At 37.2% G+C, this 26470-nt stretch overlaps 1 protein-coding gene across 1 annotated transcript; it reads right to left on the reverse strand.

Annotated features, from left to right (window-relative positions):
* Window positions 1–26369, reverse strand: LOC102055228 (protein FRA10AC1). The gene is made up of 14 exons (XM_055719945.1): window positions 26244–26369; window positions 21816–21892; window positions 19683–19775; window positions 19553–19598; window positions 17594–17670; window positions 16822–16905; window positions 16247–16331; window positions 10515–10560; window positions 5539–5652; window positions 4514–4556; window positions 3311–3435; window positions 2705–2743; window positions 1253–1337; window positions 1–785 (listed from the first exon to the last, which is right to left on the reverse strand). The coding sequence occupies exons 1-14, from the start codon at window positions 26274–26276 to the stop codon at window positions 743–745; spliced, it is 990 nt and encodes a 329-aa protein (XP_055575920.1). The 5' UTR covers window positions 26277–26369; the 3' UTR covers window positions 1–742.
* Window positions 26370–26470: the final 101 nt, after the last annotated feature.

The raw sequence follows: 26470 nt of genomic DNA on the forward strand, positions 1-26470 counted from the left end.
TCCAGCAGAAAGCCACACACTTTATTTTTTAAATCAAAAATTTTACCAACCAACCAGATTTTTATAAGTGGAATTATCAATCACATCATATAACTAAAATTTAAAGTCACAACGAACTAAACTTTTTAAGGAGTAGGGGAGACATTCCAGATAGGGTTTACTTAATTCAAGCAAAATACATATTTGATAAAAGCTGAACTTCTCCAATAACATTTGAAAATACTTACAAAGACTAATACCTGAATATTAAAGTCTATATGACCAATAAGTTTAAGGCTATTACCTCTTGTTTAGTAAATTATAAATATGAATACATTAAAGTGTATGGCTTTAAACTAATAACAGAATCTTCCAAAACATCTCTTTACAAAAATCTGGCAATAACTGAAGTTTGGGATGAAAAAAATAAAGCAGCCAACTTCTGTGATGTAATGTCAATAAACTACATTCTTGTTTGTTTACATCCTTCCTACTTGTAAGTTTGGGTGCCACATATCTTTTGCATTGAACTGAAAAAAATATTTCTCTTATCTCATGAGTACACAGCCTACCACAAGAAAAAGAAAATTTTTAAAACTGAAGCCTTCTACAAAGATAATCTACCCAAATGGTCCATGTGAGTCACTGTACAAAAGGTATGCTTGCTGGCAGAAAGAGGTCTCCGGTCCCTAATTATGACCAGATTTCCAAACTTTCATCTTCACAATTCATGCAGAAAATCTATCTACGTCAATTTCAAGTTTCAAAGAAACAAGTCTTGAAAATATTCATCAAATTCCTCTTCCCTGAAAAAAAAAGAAAAGAAAAAGAAAAAAGTCAAAGAAAGTTCTGCTTTGGATCTGTACCTAGGAGATAATCTTTGCATGAAATAGACGTAGCAGACTTCTGATTAGAATCTGTAGCCAGTACAGATAATTTTGACTTACACACTACATTCCAATAACCTTCACATTTCCACATCTGTGCAACAGTAGTGAGTTGACTGTTAGGATTTATTTCTAAGATAATTAATGGTATAATAGGGGGTAAGACAGCAGTGGTATGGTAGTGGCTTGACAAGGTTCTCTTCCAGTGTTATGTATGTCTCCTCTTTAAAAATACATTCTTAGGTTCACTACATGGAAGGAGATTTGACATAATTTTCAAATTTGACAGAATATTCATTAAAACACTCAGGAAAAATCTCTGCCATTGCAGTTCTGAATGGATACTTTATGTTTTACTAGCTACAAGTTCACTAGATCAAACTAACCGTGATTTTTCATCTGCTTCTTGTAGAGGACCTTTCCAAAAGTCAGCATCTGAAGGACCATCTTGTGCATCACTGTTATCTGAATCTGCCAAAAAATTTAAAGTGCTTATGAAATAAATTTTAAAAGAATTTGTAATGGTTTTAAATTACATGGTGTATTGCTAGGAGCAAAGTTTAATTCTAACCATGACAATAAAAAGAACACTTTATTTTGCATAAAGTGAAACTGAAAACATTTTCCAATGTTGGTCAATACAGCATCAAAAAGACTCTATGATATCATGAACTAATATTCTGGCCAAACATAACAACAATCATGTCAAAACATGATCATCAATTCATGATCTTGATACAACAGCAGCATAGCACTTTCTTCCTAAAATTAAGGGTATATAATCACAAACCAGAATTACAATACAGTTTCAACTCATGATACCAAATTAATTAATTACTTTACTTCTACTTGAATGACAACTTTTCTCAATTTTGACTTTGAGTGACATTGTCAGAAAACATGGATTACTACACAACTGTTCCATGAAAGTATACAGGAGTGAAAACAAACAAAAAAAATTTGTTATCGGAAATACACCCTGACCTAAAAACCCCCAATCTTCCAACAGAGTTTTCCTGACAAAACAGAGACTCTGGGCATAGTTTGAATTGTAAGAAAACCACTTCAGGTCTTCCTGTATCTAACTGGGAAAATCTAGGTGCTGAGGAAATTCCTAAAAAAATCTAGCACAGCAGAGCAATCAGTAGAAACACTCAATCCCTTTTAGACAGTCTGCAGCAAGAATTGGCATGACCAGGAGATGGGGCTTGTTTAATCAAAAAAGAAACTAGGAACTGGAATAACTGAGACAGGCAACCAGTGCCTAAAGAGTCACTGAAAGACTGAGGGCATCCACCCACAACGCGTAGGTCTCTGTGGTACTACAGGTGGTAGATGGAAAAGGCTTTCGTTGAAGCCTAGGATTTATTTTAAAATCTATTCATTTTTTGAGTACATACTAGCATCATTCCCTGAAAGGGAATGTAGTAGTTCTTATATCAGAAAAGTACTTTCTTTACACAGCACACATTACACAGCACATATTTGCATACCTGGACCCATGTAATTACTAACAATCTACCTATTTTTGCACCCTCGATTCTTTTCTGGAACAACCTGACCTCTCATTTTTCAGATTATTTCCATTTGGTTATCTGTCCACATTTTTATCCCTTACTTAAACTTAAAAGATTCCCTTCTTCAAATTCCTAATAGTTTTTCTCCAAGAATTTATAAGTAATTATTTTGACCCTTTGTGCTTCTGCCTGTTTTCACACACCATTCTTATCTTACAAAATATTAAAACTGCCAGCGAATAAAACCAAGACCAATGGCAAATGACTATGAAATAACACAAATTATTACAAAATCATAAAATTCAGAAGATATTACAATACCTTTATCAGAATTATCTGAATCTTCTGAAGAAATGTGATCTGGAAAAAAACACCATTTAAAAAACAGTACACTTATTTTGGTTGTATCTGTTACCTTAAATGGCTTACAAGGATATTTCTACCACAATATATTACACGTGAACCTGTGCACATGCACGCCCACACCATACATTCAAAAAAAGCAAGCAAACACTTAAGTAAAAAGATTTTTTTTGCATGAGTTGAAAGGTCATCAGTTGGAGCTGATGTTATTCTGAGATCTGTGGTGTAAAAAGGTTATCTCATATTTCAAAAAGGCCTTCAAATCCAAAGCCTCAAGGAATTAAATACTTCGCAACTCTTTCTGGTATGCAATATCCAATTCTTGGACAAGTTTTCCTTGCAACACATATTGTTCAAGACTCTCCCTCTCTGTAAAAGACCAGAAATAGAACTTTTTTTCCCCTCCAAATTTACTTTTTTGTGCACCTTGCAGTGAAGAAAGTTACATACCTATATTTATACATAATTATCTATATCCACATATATATGTAGCTCTAGCAAAACTAAGATTCAACTAACCTATTTGAGTACTTTAGAATTTGAAGGTTTAAAATCTATATTTACCTTTATGGACCTTTTTTTTGGACTTCTTTTTTGCTGAACAAGATAATTTTGTCTTCTTAGCTTTTGGCTCTTTAGAGTTTGGTGCAGCTGTGCCTCTTTTCTTGCATGCTTTAACTTCTTTCCTCCTTTAAAAAAATGAATGCACACCTTCTCTATTATATGTACCCCTTAAGCAACAGTAAATCTTAAGTGTTTAATTCAGTCAAACTGTTGTAATTTTTTCTGAAAGCAATCACTAAACTGAAAAAAACATAATTAAAATTAAAGTAAGTACTTACTACTCTGCAGTTGACAGAGAAAATGTTTGACTCTGCTTATTCTGAATTCAAATGGTTTTACAATTTTAGTTCCAAAAAGAAGCCAGACAAATCAAACTAATCTCAGTTAGTCAATTCTCCTTCTTAATATGTGCCCATACAGTGCTTTAATTAAATTCAATATGAATTAACTTTTGAAATGGATTAATTAACTATCTTGGATATATCCATCTAGGTGCACCTTTGATTTGTGCTACTTTAGAAAAGGACTCATCACTTCCTACCTCAAAGGTTTCCCTTTCATGTGCTTTTCAGATAATCGTACGGCTCAATTACTGAGCTATGCAACTAAGTTAATGCCACATCCAGATTCAGAAAATCATAAAAACTGAGTACCGATAGTCGTGGAATTCAGTGAGATTACATATAGGTACTAATAAAAAATAAATCTAATCTTAATCCACACATTTTATAGGTTAAAAATTCACAATTCTTCTCTCCTATTAATCAGTGATTCTCAAAGAAGAACAAAAACTGAAATTCAACATTTCAAAGCACAATCACTGGACTTACACATAAACCCAGTATTACTAAGAAAAGCATCCTGGCCCCTAAACACAGCAAGAGGGCCAATAAAAAAGAGAGTGTTTTGCATAAACTTTCAGAAAGGAAAAATAAACACTGAGCTGAAATTAAGCAAAGGAGACTTCTGTGGGGGTAGGAATGAGATTTTTCCAGTCTGAGGGGTTTTGTACCTTCATTACCGCAACAGTATCTAACTCTCAATGGTGTCAAGCCAGTGGCTTTCTAAGAACTCCAGAACAGTATCTATTTCAGTGTAAATGAAGTTCCATATAATCTAGCTGAATCTTCCCCATATTTGCTGTTCGTCATAACTGTAATCTATCAATAATTCAGCCCCCATACTTTTGAAATATTTCATTACCGGTGATGAAAGTTTAGTTTGTGGGAACATTCTGGACATAGTCCTGAAAAAGACAGAATGAGAAGATTACAGTCATGTATTTGATAGGCATAATTAACAAAACACATTAATATGTATATAAAACTAGATAGCACACTACCTTCCAATTTCAGTAGCTTTTCCTTCAAAACAAAAGTTACAAGGTAAATGCAGCCCAGGTGAAGAAAAGAAAAGGCTTCAGTACAAACCCAGATTTTACTAAACCTGGAGAAAGATCACAGGTTTAGCACTGGCAACTCTTTATAAAAGAGTATCAGTGTTTATCACATACAGATATCCCGTTTTATGGATCTTTTTGTTCTACAGATCAAGTCACAGCACAAATTAAATTGTTCTACAATTATACTGAAGACTTGTAAGACTCTTAGAGCTTTGCCAGAGACCAACTGCTGTACACAGTGTCTTGTGCACAAAAGAAAAAAACATGATTAGCTTGTTTGTGTAACTGTGTAATCTCTGGTAAATTTAAATATCTGATAAACATATTAAAGTGTACATAATATTGAATAAGAACATCCCACTCAAGAGGCAAGAATGGAAAAGAAAGCAATTTAATGAACGTTAGAATTAATTTTTGGAAGAAAATGTACGCATTAAAAATAAAATCAGGTGTGCAAGAAGTTGTCTGGTCCAAAGCCCTAAGGACTCCTAAGCCACGTAACTGATTAAGCAATGACAATGATGAAACCCTCTTTGCAATGCAGTGTTGTTCGTTAACACTGGACATGCCTGTATACAAAACAGCTTGTAAAGTTATTGTAATTTATGACACCATCAGTTATACAGCATGAAGTGCTCAACCTGTAACAACTTTGTCATATATAACAGCCATTCTCTAAATCAAGACCATTTTGCTAAATTATCTCCTATTCAGTATTTCCCAGTTTGCATAAACTAATATTATCATTGGGCCTCACTCTATAGCTTTTAAAGCACAAGATATTGGTCTTCTTCTAGGCGTACATATCCTTCAAGGGAGGACTTACTCAATTTCACAAGTGCATTCCTCTTTTCACCATGTTCAACGTAACCAAAATTCACCTCCCAGCTCTTCAGGCCTTCTTTCTCATCACAGTGCTTATTTCCACAGGAAAACTGACCTTTAAAGAAGTCAGAAACAGCAAACCATGGCTCAGTGATTAACATGCATGTATCTGGTGTCTTTATTTCCAGTCTTGCTCAGGTTTTGCTTCTTGTTTTCTGTTTCTTTCTCAAGAAAAAAGCAAAACCTAAAAGTAGCACCTCCATTACTTGAATCAATCATACTTGTCTAATGCTGCTTATTTGCAAAGAAAGAACATAACTTGAACTGTGTTTTTCAATGTATATATTGAAGGCCTATGTTAGGAAATAATAAGCCTAATACTGAATTCTGAAAAAGTGAATGTCACTAGGATACATCCTATACTTCCTTAGCAGAGGATGATGGATCAGGTGGTGTGACTCAGACATGCATCTTTCAAGACATCAAACTATTCATATCATGTACATACAAAATTAAGATGCTCATCTTCTTACAACCTTACTAGTTTATCTGATATACTAGACATGCAATTTGTATTCTAATCGTTCCATAAACACTTTACTTTTAAGAAAAGGAAAACCAATTCTATGAGAAATATGCATCAGCTTTAAAACTTCCTTGGGGTTATTAAGTTAAATACAACACTAAATTTAAAACTATTTGCACATAATCAGTGCTGGTTACACCACTGGGTTCCGCATATTGCATTAAGATACATATATTCCCTCTGCAAAAGAGTGATCTGTATGCAGAGCTGACTGTAAGGATACGCATTAATAGGCTCACAAGCAGGACTGTTGGTGAACGATTAACCTCAGAACATTCTGCTTAAGCTGCTAACTAATGGATTGGCAGTGTCCTCAGATACTTCAATTCTGCAATGTAAAACCACTTGCAATGTTAACACTTAAACAAAAAACCACCAGGGCTCCCATTAAAAAAAAAAGGTTTCAAATTAATATACATTAAATATGTTTAACCCTATGTAAGATATGGCTGTCAGTACCCCATGTCATCAGGAATATTTTGCATCTATTACGAAGTAAAAATCTATAAGGAAAAATTTATATAATATAAAACTTTGGAACTTAACCAGACTCTGTTTACTTTATGTCTTCTGAAAAAAATCCCAAAACAAAGCAGGCAGAGAGAAAAGAGAGATCCATGAGTTTTATTTATGATTAGCTGCTCCTCTCAGTAGGTAAAATCCATTTTGGATATTCTACATTTTGCATGTGAAACTGGATATGTTCACAAGAATGTAGTTGGAACAGCATCTTCAGATTGTAAGACAAGCAATGAATTCTTAGGTAAACCAGAAACTGACTATGTAAACCACCAACATTCCATGCCCTTGAACATTTATTTGCATTCATGGTGACCTAAATCTTTAAAATCATGGTAGGGTTGGTTTTTTTTGTAGATCCCTGCTCCATGCCATACACGTGTATAAAAAGACAGGCTCCTCTTACCCTCCTTTCACACTGCAATCCCTACAACACATATTCAAACTTTATTAAACACAGAATTCTACCCTTTTTGAAGGCTTTTTCAGTAGTATTTACCACTCCAGTGCATCTGAATGTCATAAAAGCATTAAAAAAAATATTTTTGTCAAGTCAAAGGGAATTATGGGCCAGATTATTCAGTACTTGAAAACTGACTTTTCCCACAGTTAAATGTCCAAGAAACGAAGATACAGAAACCAGCATGCTGAATGGACAGTTACCTAATTTAATCAGCAAGAAAAATGTATGCCAAAAATTCCATTTCCATCTGAAGTTTTGTGACCTTGCTACGAGCTGCAGGGTTATTGCCTTCATGTTCAGAATTATAACTCGCATAATCTAGCTGTTTAATGTGTGCTTTCAAAAACTATTAGCACCTTCTGCTTCTTGCAGAAGAGCTGAATAGGTGGCAAATGTAAGTCCTACAAGCTAAATGAAGTACTGAAAATTAAATATATTACAGAAATCTAGAAAGCCAAAAGACTGATCTTATTGTATTTTGATCAGAACTCAGATGTACCAGATCAGTACATGGATACATGGAGCACTATCCAGGTATTGACACACGGCCTATTTTCCATGGAGGGAATTACTGAGAAAAAATAAATGGAAACAGGTTGGAAAGAACATTTGTTTAAATAAAGTATATTATATGTGTATTTATACATATATAAAATAGGCTAAGAAAGACACTGCTAAGCTAAAAATAAAACAGTTCAATGAAATAGTGAAAAAAACCCTGACAGTAGATAAATTTTCAGGTATTAAACCCTATTTTGCCAAATAATACGCCTGGTTTGAGTATTTCAGTACTTAATCTACAAATACAAGTAAGTAGAAAACAGCAAATATATCCACATGTTCAGCTTTGCTCCTTCTGCACATTGCTGAAGAAGTTCTATTTCACATCTACCCAATGAACTGCAGAAAACTTTAACTATCTCCTTTTGTCTAAAACACCTTCTATTTTAGAATTTATGCCATACCTTACTATTCATGCTTTGAAAGTAGAGTAAAAATACTTGGTAAGGCATGTCAAATATATCTTTTAAATAGCTTAAATGCTTTTTATTTTAAGGATTTATTTTCAGACCAACTAAATCATGTACCTACTATTCACTGATTTATAAAATACAGTTTCTAACCTAACTTAAGATTTTAATTAAGAAAATGCCTATTATGTAGAACCATTTATTGTAACTGGGAATGTATCGATACCATTAACCACCATTAAGGTTACATTTTAAATTTAAGGACATACAACAGCAATCTCCAATATGGCCTACTTTCAGTACACCCACATCAAAGGACTGGAGTGAGAAGGAAAAGAAGAGAATGAAATAATCTGGCATTTACGATTCGTAATACAAGTGATACCCGTCCTTTCACTCATCCTATGCCTTCCTCTCGACCTTACAAAGACAGACGTCAAGAACAAAGCAGCCAAGTGTGAGTTCCCCATTCCTGTGCTCCCTCCCTCACACACCCCTCGCCACAGCACACTGCGCCAGCAGCGGTTCCCACCGCCACTGTCACTGTCATAGCTAAAATAAGCATGTGCTCTCCCTTTTTTAACGCGAATTATCGGACAGGGAGGTAGTAATGCTTCGTTAAGTTTAATTAAAGATATTATATTACTGATTTTTACTGAAAAATTGGAAAAGAAAGGCACTAAAGATTCACACCTTTTTAAAAAATGATACTTTGAAACCGGGCTTGGAAAAAGCGTCTAATCCACGAGATACGGTTGAGTTCTTGCGCCCCTTAGCGGTGACAGATGCTGCTTCTTCCCGAGGGCCGCCGAGGGGCTGCGGCGCCCAGAGCCGGGCAGGGGGCTGGGGCGGGGCTGGGGCACGAGCAGCGGCCGAGGGGGCTGGGGCTGTTCAGCCTGGGGAGGGGGCGGCTCGGGGGGGCTTATCGCTCCCTGCAGCTGCCTGACAGGGGCTGTAGGCAGGGGGGGTCGGGCCCTGCCCCCAGGGAACAAGCGACAGGACAAGAGGGAACAGCCTCAAGCTGCACCAGGGGAGGTTTGGATTGGATAGGAGGAAAAATTTCTTCACTGGAAGGGCGGTGAAGAACAGGCTGCCCAGGGAGGTGGTGGAATCACCATCCTTGGAGGTGTTTAAAAAACCACGATGGTTAGGGACATGGTTAAGTGATGGACTTGGCAGTCCTGGGTGAACAGTTGGACTTGATAATCTCAAAGGCGTTTTCCAGCCTAAACGATTCTATGCTTCTACAATTGTACCCTTTCCATTAGGATTTAATTAAAAAGCTTGAAACTTGTAATTGTGCATTTTCTCCCACATTTTTAAATACAGAATACCAGATATTAAAAATGTACAATGGAGCTTTAAATTCTTTTTTCCATGTGAAGACTAACTCTTCATAAGTAACTCATTTCTCATTTACTTTTAATTATCTTTTTAAAGCATTCAATAAAGCATATAACTATATCAAATATAGCTATCTGTTAATATAATCTACAGTGTTGAATGCAACATATGACTACAACTGCCTTCAGGAGCTTTAATCTTTTATAGCTTAAAACCCCCCAAGCATTACTGTTCACACTTCCTCCTGTGAAAGATAATTTAAAAAAAAAAACCCAAGTGTATTTCTAACTTCTTGTAATATATTATAATAAACAGAGCTGTTTACAGAACTGTTCAGATCAACAGTATCGCTCCATGCCATTTTTTTGGGTGCGCATGCATGACTTCTGGAAATGGTACATGTGTATGAAGATCTACCCACTGGATCAGCAATACAGTCACATAATTTTCTTGCCTGTTCAGCTACTTGAAAAAGTCCATACACCTAGGCCATAGAATGGGGACCACTTTGCAAAGTCCAAATAACACATCAGTAAGAACTCACACACAGATGCAGCCAGAATCAGCTACTTGTTTAGAAATAGGATTTGGGAGACATGACAACCATTCCCACTGAAGCTTTCAAAATCAATTTAGCCTAAAACAAACATCACACATGGAACTTTAACTTTTGTAAAACAGCACTGGAGAACCTGTTAAGAAAATTATCTCCTTAGAAAAAGTATTGAGAGACTTCAGTTAAAGGTATCAAATACTACTGGAGTAAAGCAACTAAAAAACATCACCATGAAATTCTACATTATCAAATGCATTATGCTGGTGTTCATTACAAACCTGACCTTTTGAAAAGAAACCACATATTCTCTTAATTTTAATATACGCAGATCAGTGTGCAGTCTAGAGCTATGTGGCATGAAGCAGCACAGTTAGAAGTTAGGTCAATTTATAGTCCATTATTATCTGATAAAGTTACTGTTTATTGTACATTATTATCAACCTACTGGTATTGTCAGATACTGTTTAACAAAATTATCGCAAAAAGCAGCAAGAAAAGCATCAACAAGAGACATAATAAGAATGAAAGACAGCATTACCTTTTCCTGAAATCACTTCTTTCTCATGTCGCCATCTAAATCCAAACTGTTCAGATAAGAACCAAAATTAAACTGTGAATAGACAACATATTCAGTAATGTAAAGACTAATTTCAGTTGACTGATGCCCTGCATGTAGTTCATCCATTCAATTCTGGTTAGTAAAATTTAACTTCTTTCTCTGTTAATTAAAAATATCTCTCTGCCTCTGCTTACCAAAATGATTCCAATTTATACATGCAATTCAAATTCCAGTAGATGCTGTTCAGTACTGAACAACAGCTTCCTAAAAGGCTTCATAGCAGGCAGAAGAACAAATAGGAATTTAGGATAGACTGACTTTAATAGACACTTCATTGCAATTTTGTCCAGACTAAAAACCGGGAAAACCGCTAGAATACTAAAAAGTCATATTAGCACGTATCGATGGATCACCTCTTATATCCTAAAGACAAAAAACCCCAAAACCCCAAACAACAAAAACCCAACAACTACGTTGTGCTTTCTTTACGTTGCCCAGAAACTTTAGATCAGCCAACCCATCTACTATTTTTGCTTTCCAGTAGAATCTGCTTCATCCTCTCAAAATGGCAAGTAGTCTAGTGAAAAGACTGAAGATGGAAGGGAGTGAGAATAGCCTGGGAAAACAATTTTATTTCCATTAACAAGCACAAAGGGGATAGAACTCCAAGGAATACAACTTCTGAAAAAATGGCTATCTTGTTTTTTCATTTCAAATTCACGAACACAGGATGACAACAAGACAAAATTGACACTCTGTAAGAAAAGCACAGAAGACTCCGAACTTCATGTTAAAAGATGGGGATGGAAGAAGCGGAAGAAAGGTTACAAAATAAAAGAGGTACCAAAATGGTTGCAAAGCCCATCTGTAGCATTTGAATTCCAAAGCTTCTTTTGGAATATGAAGCTTCTCTTGTTGAACCCACACAAATGTGCATTTCGTAGATACAGTGGCATAAATTCTCTAATGTAGTGGATTGATTTTTAATGTTTTTTAACCTAATTTGAAACACTGTACAGAAGTACAGTGCTCTGTGTTTTCTTTAATGTTGATTTTTAAAATAAACCATAATAATCCTTTATCTGAAGGGCAACAGCATGGAGTTCTCATGCATGAAGTGCTATGTGGTTCAAAGAACATCAGAAAAAACAGGGAAACAAAAGTTTTGGCTTTTAAGAAAATGTAGCCAAATATTTTGTCAGCACTAATTTTCCCCAGGTCAGTATATTACATAGAAGATGTCTATGAAAACTAAAAATCTGTACACAAAAAAAATATTTGCCTCTTTAAATCAGTCCAGTAATTTCTGAATTACTATTATAACACAAACAAAGTTTTCACACCTACTGGTTTCACTGGTAAAAACATCCCAGGAGATCAGGTTCTGCTCTCATACTGTACATGATGACAGTTTGCTAAAGCTGGATCAGGTTTGGTCTACTCTACAAATCTGCAGTGTGGCCTGAAGTACATTATACTACTCAAACAAATATTAATCAATTGTAAAAACCAAGAACTGTGCTGAACAGTTCACTGAAAACAGAATGTAAAATACATCTGTAAATGTTGAACTCATGATGGTTGATCCAAAGAGTGATGGTAATTGTTTTTGCTCTTTTAAAGGATATCTGCTGTTCTACAGGGTATTCTAATTCTGAAAAGCTTGTGATGCAAGTTTATGATTAAACATCAACAGTATTTTGGCATCAATTTTGCATGTGTGTGCTGCTGACAATAAAGAGTAAAAAACAATTTGACCTTATCTGCATGTTTGCTTTTTCACAGTCCATCTGCTACTTCACCTGTTACCAAGTTACCCATGCTCACTTTTGCTACTGAAGTAGACTTTTATACATATTTTGCCTCACAGTCTGAACTTGACAAGTATGATATAAATCAGATTATATCCTTAGAGAGTATTTCTGTAACGGTATCAAGAAAAATAAGCAAAATAGAAGAAAGGAGGGAGCCAGAACCACCTGTGGTACACCTAGGTCAAGAGTTGTCCTTATCCATGTTCATTTTTGCCAATCATTCTTCCACCAACAAATGGAAAATGACAGAGTGACCAAGGTTAAGAAGAAACAATAAAATAAAAAGTAAATACAACTCAATTCCTCTAACTAAGCTAAAATATCAAGAACAAATTAAACTATATAGGAAAACTAAAAATTAGGGTAGGTTCTTGAATAGTCAGCCTGCAATACTAAAGAATGCAAAAGCACTGTCAGCAGACAGCATTTATTGAGACTCATCTTCTTTGTTAAATGAGTTCAAACAAGATCCTAAATGAGCTATTTCTACAAGCCAGACCACGAACAAGTAGAACAACTCCAAAACAAATGCTTACAAGAGTATCAAATGGCTAAGTTAATAAGAAATGATAGTTTTAAAAATCTGAAAGACCATTTAATATCCATAAACAATAAAATTCCCAAATAAAATATGGACCGCTTGTGTAGCTTGCAGTGACTGCAGCAACAACTAACATGTCCACAGTCACCTCTTTCAGAAAAGCATAAATGTATGAATTTAGACAACGCTGTGGAAAAATACCATAGGTATTTTAAATATTTTTATTTTCACAGAAAAGCCTCCATGCTGAAAAACAATGACAAAGGCAAATTTATTAATATTACCAAGTGGAAGACAAGTTGGCCTAGAAATCTGAAAATGATCTGGAAATAAAAACAAAATAATAAAATTTATTCTGTTTAACGACCAGGTGTCATGACAGATTTCATTTCTTAGCAAATAGGAGACATTTTCAATCTGTTAAGCTACAAAGCAAAGCACAGAGCCAGCAGATAAGAACCTTTCTAGGAAAATAAGACAACAAAGATAACATTTCTAGTCCACCGCATATCAAAACTTACATGCAGAGCACTCTCCCTTACTGCACTGCAAACTGACAATAGAAGTAAACTACCTGACAATACAGACGGCCGTTTATCAGCCTCAAAACTTGCAGACAAGATGCACTGAAGGTTCAAAGACAACCTTGACCTAAAAAACTCCAATCTAGGGAAAATGTAAGGAGTAACAGACCCATCACAAGCAAGAGCTGTCAGAGCACACTCTTCCAGTGTCTGTAAGTAACCTCACACCAAGAGGGTCACCTTGGCATTTCTCATTAAGAAAAAGGGAAAACATTTTTTGTCCTAACTACACAAAGGAAAGTGGAACCGTGGGTTACAGGGTACAATTTACCTGCAGTGTCAGCAACTGAGATGAGTACAGGTGTGTGAGAACCACTGATGACCAAGCCAGACTAGCCATCAGCTAGGTGAAGTGGCCTGGGAGCAAGGAGGGTGAGTGGGTCTCTACTGGCTAGCTCTGGGTGTGACAGCACCTGTGTATCTGAGGATGAGTGCACAGGGGTGTCTGCTATGGGACATGGGGAGTCCCAACCATCTCCGCATATGTATGTGTATACGCATGCACGTATGTGAGTAAAACAGTCTGAAACAGCAACTGATGCGCAGCTGTGGCCTCAGGGCTTCTTACTGTTTTCTTTCAAGCTTCAGTCTTTGACAAGGTGTTCTGCTTATTTTTCAGACCTCAAGGGAGCAACTCCCATGAAACTGGCCCTTATCATTATCCAGTACTTAGGAAAACTGCTTTTTCTCAGAAGAAAAGTTCTAAATGAGATCTGAGCAACAATCTCTATGCAGAGGTCTTTAGAAGAATCAGCTGGCTAGAAGATTTTGGCAAGTAGCAAAGTAATTACAGTTGTGAAAAGACACATGACTACGTACGTACACGTCTCAATCTATGAGATATATATATAAAAACATCATAGAAAACTGATCTCCAACTTTACTTTGACAGGATATCCACCGAGCAGGATACAGAATCATAGAATAATAGAACAGTCCAGGCTGGAAAGGACCTAAAAAGATCATCTGGTCCAACCTTTTGTGGGAAAGGGAGTCTAGATTAGATTATCTAGCACCCTGTGCAATCACATCTTGAAAACCTCCAGTGATGGGGACTCTACCATGTTATGGGGAGGTTGTCCCAGTGAATGCATATTCTCACTGTAAAAGTTTTTTCTTACATTGAGACGAAGCATCACCATAGAAAGCGTCAACAACTATCATAAAAAAAATTGGCCAGCTGAGAAGCTTGTAATCCATGCTGCACCTCTCATAGCACCAGCACTGCAAAACCGAAGGCATAAGGGGCTAAAGATATCCCACTTCCAATTTCTGGAAATGCAGAAAAAGAATCAAGGCAGGAAAAATCTGAAAGCACAGACTGTATTCCATTGGTGTGAATGGGATCAGCAGCCTGTTTCTGACTTCCAAGAAAAAACCCTGCTTCGACATCCTTCCATACCAAACATGGGCATGGATAAATCAGTAATTGAGAAAAATCTCATTTCTTCTGTTTTTCTAAGAATTTCTAAGAAAGGACTCTCACATCATCATAACATATTTGAAAACAGAAAGAATAACTTAAGAGAACAAATCACATGATAGAGCAGTTATGCTGAGTGGCGATCCCAAACATATAGAATGACTTATGAGCATAAATAGGAATTCAGAGTAACCTCAAAGTTAGGACAGCCACATTTGAAGTCTGACAAGGAAACACTGTTCACACAACACACACAAAAAAGAAGGAAACTGGGGTAGAAGAGTTTCCCACAAAAGATAGCAAACATATGGAAACTTGGCAGAGCAGCGAAAGAAACAAAATCTGTAAGCATGCTCAAGGGAAAAAATCAGTTGGAGGGTGTGGGGTGGAGGTTGAAGGATATGAAACAGCTACAGGAAAACAAAATCAAATTTACTCAAAAAAAAAGGACGGAAGACATTTTCAGCATTTTACTTTTTGTTAATTTTCATTCAATTTTTTCATTTTTCCAAATTTCTTGAGAAGGCTGTCAACTTTTCTCCCCAGTATCAGTTTAAGCTCAGTCCCTGCAAATATTTACTACTGAATGTAATTTTCACCACTACAAACAGTCTCAAAAAACTTTATATAGACAGTATTTGCAGGGCTGGGTTGTTACTATGTGCTAACAATGCTAAGACGCATCCGAGTTCAGCAACACTCTCTGCAAAATCACAATAGAAACTTTGTGTATTCTTTTTGACTAAGAGGTTAGTCAGTCAAAAACTTAGAAATGCCAGGCTGTTCCAGTTAAAAAGAAAAAGTGGTGCTGGAATCAGGCTGTTTCTCTTAAGAAATTCTATTTATTTATAAGGAATATGCAAATCCTGTTTCCATAAACAGAAAAGAACAACCAACGAAAGACACTGCTTTAGAACACTTTTCAAAATTGTTTCTGCCAGTATTCAAGTACAAAACTTTCTCTTTGTAGACTTTTTTTTTCAAAAAAACACTAACATTCCCAGGGTTTTTTTTAAGCTTCATCTAGTGCTTCTCTCCAGGCAAACCTCTCTAGCCTTCTCTCCTTAACCTCTCTGTATTTTCTGCCTTTTTTACACACAATGTACCTCTTCATAGAACACCACTGTGACAGAAATGCTCCTGTTCCCACAGAAGCACTTTTTTGGGGCAGTGACAATGCTTGGATTCAAACTGCTGTTGCTTATTAAATAACTTGACAAGTTCTCACAACTCTTTTTCTAGGGAAGGGGTACTAACATTCTGGTTTCACAACATATCCACAATCACAAGGCAATTTTTAAAAAAGGAAATACTTTAAAACCAAGATGATTTACAACAATGAAACATACCTTATTCTCTTTGTATCTGCTGAGATCTGCTATACAGTATTCTTTGTACAATTTATCGTAATACTTCTTTGCAAGCCTCTTCTCCCTATAGCAAAAGGTATTATTTTTTATTAAATATAGAACATGATACAATTCATTTTACATTGTAATAGCATTAACAAGATAAAGACATGTTTCATCTGAGGAATGCTATTTGCAGAGCTAGAAATGTAACAGAAATACGCTTATTGAGCTAAGGGGTAATTTCCACAAAACTGGAAAAACACATCTAAAACATATCTACAGCACAAATTAAACTATATTTTTTCAAACTAGGCCTCCTTCAGAGTTTAGAGACCAGTCATTTGGACCTCAGAGAATGCACAAATATCTCTTGGTTCCTTCTGTCATCAATTCATTTTGCTACTGAGCAATATTACAACATGAAAGACTTCCTAAAGGTCTTTCATTTTTAAATGCATTAAGGATCAAAGAATGATCACTAATTATGCACAGTAATTCTTAATTAGTAGGGGACACCACAAATTTAGTACAAGTGATCTAAAAATAACGTGGTCTAGAATAGTTCCAGGTACCAATTCATGTCTGCTTCATCATCTTCGTCCCACAGGAATCTATGGTTTTCTCTAATAACATCAAGATCCGTCTTGTCATTTGCTCTAAAAAAGGACACATTGTTTTTAGTACAATGTAACATTAAAATGAAAAGTCAGTCAAATATTAATTTGGTAAACATTAAGTATTTCACAGTTGTGATCTCCACCTCACTGCATAGAGGAATATATTGCTATGGAATAAAACTACCAAAAAATTTATTCCCTGGAATACCTTTTCCCAAATGAAAAGTTGACAGTGGAAAATGGCCACTGAAACTGTGGATAACTTGATCCTGTCTGAAAATACCTTTTATACTTCTTATTGAAGACAGTAACGTTAGAGGGCAGTTATAGATAGCTCTAAAGAAGGCTATCATTATTCTGGACAATGGATAGCAATTCTGCACATTTCAAAAGTATTCCAGATTGTTATTTTGAAGGTACTGCCAGATATTTCTCAATGTACCCTCAATTAATGCTCACCTGTCATCTTTCCTTTTACATAACAAAACAAAAATAATTCAGCTCATGCTAAATTCTTACATTAAAATCTGAAAACAAAATTAAACAAGGCAATTCTGTGTTCTGGATATTTACAATGACTGTAGTCACTATTTGTGACCAAAAGAATTAGTAATTTGGTACATAGCCACATCCTCCTCTCCCCTCAAAGCTATAAAATATATTTAATGACTTTATATAACAGGGGAGCTTTGTGGGCATGAGGGGAAAGACTGTTAATGGTTCTTACCCAGAACGTCGGAAATCCTCTATTTTGCCACCATAGTATAAAATGTAGTCATTCACAAACTTTTTATGTCTTTCATACTGAATAAAGCGATTAAGGACTGTTTCAGAACTTTTATTTTACCATAGCTTAAAACAAACAAACAAAAAATTAAAAGGTTTTATATACTTAACAGAAAGAAGGTTTTTTTTCTCAAAAACAGTTCAGTAATTTCCAGAAAGAAAGGAATCAATTAGCAATTTTTACTCAATAGCCTCACATAAAACCTACTTTCTCTTTCAAGGCAATTTCATCTTTAAAACCTCATTCAGCTGCCAGGCCTTTATAAACTTGTCTTCCTTTATCAAATATGCTCTGTATGTATATACATAGAAACTGGGTCCATTTTTCAGCTGTAATTTAGACAACAGCTTCTTAGTACTGCCATTATGGTTTGAAACAGGTTTGGTTTTTTGTATTATAGTCTGGCTACTAAACAATTTATTACATTTTACCATCAACATAGAAATAAAAGTTATCTGCTTCAGTTTGGAGATGAAAATCACAGGAAAATATGTAATGCCTTTTTTAGAACACTTTGGCCTCAGAGACATGATTTAAAACACATTTTGTACCATAATTTGAGAAAAAATACCTAATTACCTATTCAGAAAATGTGTCTCCACAAGTAAAAACATCATATATGGCTACTTAAAAATATTTCCAATTAACCTGTATGGTGTTCCTGGAGCAGCAAATTAGGAAATATATTATCTCCTGGTACATATCCTGGCAATGACTGCATCAATACGAATAATTTGTATCAACCTACTATTCTAACATTCATTATAATTTTATTGAGAAAATATTTTATTTTCCAAAGGCCCCCCAAAAGTTAATTTAACTTCAGTATGTGTCTTTTTTTTTCCTCTTTCCACCACAACAGAAGAAACAGAGAAGCAAACACAGAAGGTTCAACTAGCACAATTAAGTATGTTTAACACAACATATTATCTTGTGCTGCCATCCGAGTTACTGGGCATAAAAATTGCATAGCAGTAAAGGTTTCAAATAGAAAACACTCAAATTATCAGAAAGTCATTAAAGTCTCTACACAACGAATTTTGCAGTCATTCCAGAATATAGGGGCTTTTCTGTGGCTAATGAGTGTCAGTGGGACCGATTAAGGTATGTCCCCTTTACAAGCATACGATGGCTTATGGAGTGTCTGACCAAATTCTAAGCAGGTTACGACAAGTTACTTTCTGTTTACTGGAGCTTCCAGATTAAATTAGTCTTTACTTTCCTATTTATTAACTGTTACTGCTGAAGAACAGCTATTTAAACAAACAAGGAACTGATGGTATTTCAGATACATTCAGTCAAAACATGTAATGACTGCCCCAAGTCAAAACTAAATAAAAGGAGAAAGACTGTATTCTAAATAAAGTAGTAGTTATAAAAGCAACTACAAATTATGCATGAAATATGATTAAGAGATTTCAAAAAAACATAAACCAAAACTGCACATGATATTAAACAGGCTTACATTAGAGCATCTGTAGAAGATATTCCTGGAGTTAAGGCTGTTTTGAATAGACTTTTAAATTAACTAATGCATTCTTAAATTTCCAGTAGAAATTTATTTGTCCACCCATAATAGCAGTCTTATATAAAATTATGTTCTGTATTTATATAACTGAAAGAGCAAAGTGTCTTTGTGCTAGTCTAAATAAAATTCACTGCATAATAATTTTGTCCCAAACAGGACAAATAAGCATATAGGAAGAATCTGGAAATGCCTCTACTGAGAGGCATTCTTAGAGACATCTTAGCAACAAAAAGAAGCTAATTTGAAGAATGACTCAGTATCTGGTGCTGCATTGTCAACTGCTGCGGTAACTGAGAAATCCCAGTATTTCACCATAATGAATAACCTGTGCCCCACCTTCAAAGCTGAAGAAAAATGCAATAGAAGGATACGGCATCCATCGCTATCAAATGAAATCTTCTTTTTCTTGCTTCTTCCCTGTTAATAATAAATGTGTTTGAGTGAGAGATATCTTCACATTAAGGGGGAAAATGCCTCACAAAAGCAATAGATAAAAGATACCTATCCCATTCTTCAGCTGCAAATTGTCTGTGAACCACACTGCCTTGTTTAGCTTTTTGGAACGGCTTTATCAGAAGGCCATCTTCTTTTACACTAAATGTAGGGGGGCAAAAAGGAAGAAAAGTTAGTCAAGAACTTTCCATAAGCAATAAAATTTCCATAAGCCAAACTCTGCCACTAACTTGAGTAACAAACACTGTTATATTGCCATTTTCTATGTGAATAAAATCAAATTTCAGAACCAACATCAGCTTAGATTTTACTTCATTTGCAGTCCTAAATCTGAAAGGCTTTTGCTTACAGTTAGCATTTAAAGAAAACTGCTTAAAACAGCAATTTGTACTACTCATTTTTACCAATATTATCAGTATAGAACCACAATGAAAAACCCTAAAGATTCCTCCATTTCAGTCCACATTTAAAGCCCTCTATAAATCTCAGCTACGCAGCCAAGCAGGAACAGGAAGGACAGTACGTTCACTGAATAAGACTGACTGCTAGTAACCCTATCCCATCCTTTCATGCCAATGTCTCAACACCTCATTAAACAGCTCTGCTTCTCATAGTATAATCACAAGAATCACTAATTTAAAACTTAAGTACTTGTGTTATGAACCATACTTGTCAGTGGCCAGCTAAAAATACTTTCAAAATTCAACAAAGTAATTGAAAGTTAAATAAAAAGTGATGCATTTTAGCTAGTAAAAGGTATATTTAGTTAGTTTCATTCCTCAATAGAAGTAAAAAAAAGATTATTCCATGATTATGTGCTGGCAGAAAGAATGGAAGTCAGAAACCTGTAGTAAGCAAACCAGGGAATTTATATTTCAAGGTATGGAATATAGGACTCTAGAAACTAAGGGTATCATTAGCTCAAAAGGATCTGTAGGCATAAAATTCCCACAAGGAGACTCTATAAAACAGCAATATGGAGAAAACTTAAGACTACCATTTTCCTGAAAGTGAAAACAAATATCATCGTAGAGCAAGCAAAGGATTTATACATATACAGTGAACCCACATAAGAGCCCTACTGGGAATCAGCAGTAGTGTGCCACAACAAGTGTAATGATGATATTTTTGAAAGGCTCCTGATGGTTAGTTAATATTCCACCTAAAAAGTGGAATAGTATAATGTGTAATGGCCTTTTAAAGAAACTAAAAAAACTAAAACTGAACAAAACCAGTCACTGTTTTAATGGAGAACAGATATATTTATTTTATAAATGGAACAGCACAGTACCTGCTGCTATTCCAATGATTAAAACACATTTTTTTTTCCCCCAGAAAGCAGTCAGACTCTACAAAACCCATTCTTTCAATTTTACTACAAAGGAAAATATGCAAGAGTCCTAGGAAAGTTTCAAGAAAGCCTTCTTAAATAAAGTCCAATAACGGAGCAAGGGAGAAACAGGAAAAGGTAAGAAAAATATATGCATAATGTAGGCAAAATGTTCAGTACTGTGCAGAAAGCGTCACAGGACTATAGTGCCAAAGCAGGACAAAGCAAAATAAATACATAAATAAATTAAAATCTTCATAATATAAAGAGATCAGACTACAAAATTCAAGGTCACTAATCGTACGAGCCACTGACAGAATTGGCAAAGGTGATGTGAGGTAAGAGACATGTAGTTACATTTCAAGGACTGAGTACAACACAATTCATCAATCCCCAGGTCTCTTCACAAATTAAAAAATAAACAAGTAGCATCAGTTCTTCACTTCCTGCAAGCAGGTGTTTTATATCTACAAAGCCTGCTGCCACTTGGCCTTTTCTGCCTTGCTCTCTTAGCAGTTCCACATGTCCTGAAAGATCACTGTGAAGTGAACACCACAGCCAAACCCCAGCAGCTGATACTAACGCTTGGAAAAATGAAACACTCTGCTCCGAGAACTGAGGGGCATATAGACACCAGATGGACATGGCAGAATGGATTTTAATCAGCTGCCCGTGGGAGATGACATGCTTTGGCAAGCCTGACATGAGGAGATGCAGAAATCTGAGAGATTTACATGTTTTTTGAAAAATCAATACCAGATTTTACATACCATAGCATGATCTTCTATACACAGTAATAGGCCATTTGCAAAAAACACATAATGAAAAGTGTGGATTCTGTACTACATTACCTTTTAGTCTTTTGCACAGACTTCTCTCCATTCTCCTCATCACTAAAGTCAGAATCATAGTCTCCATGGCCACGTGCCTGAAAATAGTAGACAACACAGTCAATCTATCTGCTAACGTAATATGGACATGGCATAACTAGAAATCAGTACTGTCCATCATGTGTAAGTAAATTATATTTATTTACATAATTTAGAAATATATATAAAAAAGAAAAAGACAGAGAGAATCTTTCTATAAAAAAGAAAAAGATGGAGAGCAAGCAACTGCAAATTTTCACGTCCAAACCAAATCAAACCAAATTCAATAGACAATGCAGAGTATATTCCAAATAACACAGGGCAAAGACATTGACAGTTTGTCAAAAGATCACTTTATAAATAATTTATATGCAGATGCCCCCATATTTAATCTTCACATAGATGTAGATATCCAAAAGTATGATAAACATTTTTGGTCTTTACTTTCAAACAATCTCCCTTACATAAGAAAAAGGTGAGTATTTTCCCCAGGAGCTACTCTTTCAGAGGGCTGAAGGACAGCAACAGATGTGCCCACACCATAAACAAACAACGATGAGAACATAAGTTTCTTAGGCTGTGGTACAGCATTTTAGATCATTAGGTCTTACACTGGTAGCTGGAAAGCTGGTTGAGGCTAGGACTAAAACACAAAATAAGATATGCCTGCAAAAATGTACTGTCTAATCAGCACAGCATTCCTACTGTGAAATGAAATCTTTTTCCCACATACTTCGGGACTACAACATCAAATTAATGCATATAAGAAAACCAAAATAGCCCATTTCTTAATGCCATCAAACAATTAAGCACTGACTGATGTCCAGATCTACCACCTCCACTTTTCAAGGCACAGTTACATGTCCAATTCTTTCAGCAGAAGTAACGGCTTAAATAGATCCCACCTCTTCTCCCTCACTCCTACTCTGGTACCCTCCTTCCAATTGCTCAGTCACAGTTGTGAAGCTACACATGAACCAGATCAAACAACACACACAAGTTACACAGGATCCTATCCAAGGAAGATCATTTTAACCCAGATACGCTTCCTGACAGCTCATTCAGAGCCCCCCAGCCAGCTACACCAGGCAGCTGGAGGGGTAGCACAGGAAGAAAGCAGCCAGAGCTGGGAACCGTGTAAACCAGCGCCAACACCAAAAAAGCATTTACACAACTGGAACATGTACACAACAGAGCTAAAAACAAGAGGGATGGTTATTGTATGTTTGCATGAGGAAAGGTTTTGACACAAACTTCCTAAGTATCAGTGTTGCTGATTCTTACATTAGCTACAATCATATTTCTCCTCAGACAAAAACCCGAGAAAAACAAACTGCAAAAAAGACACGTCTTCAGGATGATTTTGGTGAGGTGCCTCCTCTTGATGTAAATGGCTGCCAGAACTGCCATGCTGGTGAGTCAACTGTATCCCCTTCGGACATCAACAACTGGTCTGTATCATGCAGAGTATGTAAAACACTATCTTCTCACACTGATGGTAAAGGATTGACTTTTAAGATTTTTTTTAAATTACTTTTAGTAATAATAATAAACTGTACCTTTTTTCCTTGCTTCAACACTGCAGTGTTCCTTCTATTCTTGAACTCTTCTGAAGAAGACATAGCTCTCACATATATATATATATGTATTAGAACAAAAGCAAATCAGAACTGTCTGATTTACCTTAATGTTTTCTATTTCCCAGGAGACACAAAAATTATCAGCTACCAAAAAGAAGTGCAGCATATGTCTGCAGTGTGTGGTGTAAGTGGGCCTCGTACACCGCCAAAAGAGCAGCAATGATGCAAAGTCCTCCCAGCACAGGCCCATGATAATCCACAGTCCAGACGCAGGTCTCCTAGCTGAGGCAGTTCTACTAGCAAGTCTTTCACTACTTTCATTAGTGAAGCTTATGTGGTCTTTAAAAAAGGCTGAATACATTATGAGCATGCAGCAAATACATTTATACTTGGCCTCTAAATTTTAAGAATACCATGGTAATCCAGGAATGTTTTAAATGGCAGAAGTAATGCTTCTCAGACAAACACTGAGAGCTTTCTTCACATTCAAAAGGGAAGAAAGTCCAAGCCAACACATTATGCATGAAAGTCAACATGAGACAGACGATGCGCAAGAACAGGCAAGAAGATAAAACCTCAAATAAAAGGAGATTTTCTCAAAGTGGCTGCCCTTGGATGATGGGGCCCAGGAAAGTAGATATACTCAGTAATCAGCTCCCAACTGATTCTGGGAATGACTCAAAAACAAAAGATGCAAGATAAGCTGCTCCAACAGAGTCGTACCATAGGGCTCTCAAAAGCTTATGACTGCCTTTTATAAAGCTGTGACTGTGAATACAAGGGCAGGCATGGCTAAGGCCTGGGTCCTGAGAGGCTGCTCTTCTGACAGGAAAACTCTTCACAGCTTCAGCCATTCCTCTGAATTGCTACAATCACTCAAAGATAAATTCAGAGAGAAGAAGAGTACAATCCATAACTGATGTCCTGACACTTCTAGGTCACTCCTTCATAGCCAACAGCAGGACGGACAGGTACTGTACCACGGCTGGGTTTGACATCAGCAGCTCCAGCCATGCTAAACACCACTCTGGGAGACCAGGACTGAACAATTACTAACCTGATGCCTTAGGATGATACCAAGATAACCTTTTAGGTAAAACATAAAAATTAACTCCATCAAAGAATCCCATCCATAAATTAATCTTTTTTTTTTTTTTTTGGAAGGACATTTCAAGACTAATTTCTCTCTTCTCCACAGAAAAAGCCAAAAAACAATCCCAAGTAAGGAAAATGTATTTAACTGTAGTAAAAAAGGAGCAAATATCAAAACTTTGTGCCCAAGCTAGTAGATTTTTAGAGAGACATATGTAGGCATGGACACACAACATTGGAAAGAACATTTAAAGTAGCTACTTTCACTATTTGATAAACCCTAATCTTTGCTTTGATGGAATTTGTCAGGAATTCAGGATGCTTTTAGTAAATTATTAAGGTAAATACCAAACGTTTTATCAAAACATGAACCTGAAAGCTACATAACTTCAATGGTACAGCAGTGTGCTTTGTCAGTTGCGCCAACTTTGAACTTTTTTTTCCCCCCAAACAACAGAAGAAACTGAAACCACAAAACTAAAACAAGTACCAATATGCTTTGGGATACATTTAAATCACTGACATTTAAGTAGTCCCAACATCCTGGATTAATTGACAGCAAAGCAATTGGAGATAGAACCAAGCCCACTAATTTACGGCTCCTAAAAAATCAACTTAAACACAGTAAATGTACGAGTACTATACACAACTGTTGGCAGATAGAGATGTCAACTGTTGATGTCAATATAGGCCACTGTGGACTCCCCAGCACTGCATTTACAGGAGGCATTTGCATCCGCCTCCTTTAACCCTCTCTTTAACCCAGTGAAATGGCTACATTGTAGTTCATGTTGACTCCTGATCACAGCACCCAGCTGAACAGAAAAAGCAGTTGGATTTTTTTTTTTAAAAAGGCGGCAAAACAACCCTACACAAAAAATCCCTACTGGTGGCTCCTGATCTCAGCGCTACTCTTGCTATTCCCCTCACAAGTGTCACTCCCACCCTTCCTTTTATCTGCCCAGCACACAGGCCTGTGCTCATGTCTGCTCACAGCCCGGATGCAGCCCTAAACAGCCCGGAATGCTTGTTTTGGTACCAGCTGCTCTGGGAGGGCCTGAAGGGAGCGTGGAATCCAGAACTGGGCTTGAGGAGCTGTCCTGCCTGGATAACAGGGGCCATGCGGAGGGGCAGCATGCTTCGCTGCAAAATGCTCTTCCCACCTTGATGCCTTTGAGGCTTTGCAACCCCCACTTGGGGGTAAAAACCTGACAGTAAGTACAATTAGCTTCAAATCCACTCTTCTTGTCAAACCACTTACAAGGAGTATTTGCATATACCCTACAGCAAACACCCTTAACAAAGAGAAAAGACACCCGCAAGATACTGTCCCTTTATTAAAGCTCTACAGCTATGGAAGAAGCAGGAGTGGAAGGTAGGGAGCAGCAGACCACGACAGTGAGGACTGGAGCTTTGTAGAGCTCCACGGAGAAAAATCGCACGGCAGACCGGCCCGCCTGGGTCCGACAGGCCTCCCGACAACGCCGCCGCGCCCCGAAAAGCGGCGCGGCCCCGGCCCACCAGAGCCGGCCCGCCGCCACCGGAGCAGCCAGGGGCACGGGCCGCGGCCGCCGACTGCCCGCCGCGCACTGCCGGCAGCTCGGCCCTTTCCTCGCACAGGCCCGGCCTGGCCGCTCCGCCGCGGTGGAGGCCGCGGCCTACCGCCGAGGCCTATCCGCCGCCCACCGCCACCGCGCCCCCTCCGTCCGTCCTTCCCTCCCTCCCCAGCCCCACTCACGGCCGCGGAGAGGCGCAGCTGGCTGGGCACCATGGCGGCGGCGCGGGAGGGTGCAGCCGGCTGGGGACACGGGCCAGAGCCGCCGCCCGGCCCTGCTCGCCAGCCGCGGCGCTGCTCCGCGGGCCCCTTCCGGAAACCGGGAGCAGAGGCGGAGCGGGGCCGCGCCTGGCGCTGCCTCCTGCGGCCGCCGGCGGGCGGCGCGGCGCGGGGCGGAGGGGCGCGGGGAG

The sequence above is a fragment of the Falco cherrug genome, chromosome 9 (genome assembly GCF_023634085.1).
Source record: "Falco cherrug isolate bFalChe1 chromosome 9, bFalChe1.pri, whole genome shotgun sequence".
NCBI classification, from domain to species: Eukaryota; Metazoa; Chordata; class Aves; order Falconiformes; family Falconidae; genus Falco; species Falco cherrug.

Bases quoted from the DNA above. Each gene is read 5' to 3' on its own strand.
- LOC102055228 (XM_055719945.1), bottom strand. From the start codon at position 26,276: ATGGTGCCCAGCCAGCTGCGCCTCTCCGCGGCC. The intron at 19,599-19,682 runs GTATCTTTTATC...TATTATTAACAG, and splicing joins GCAGCTGAAGAATGGGATAG to GGAAGAAGCAAGAAAAAGAA. The intron at 3,436-4,513 runs GTAATGAAATAT...ATTTTTTTAAAG, and splicing joins AAACTAAACTTTCATCACCG to GAGGAAAGAAGTTAAAGCAT.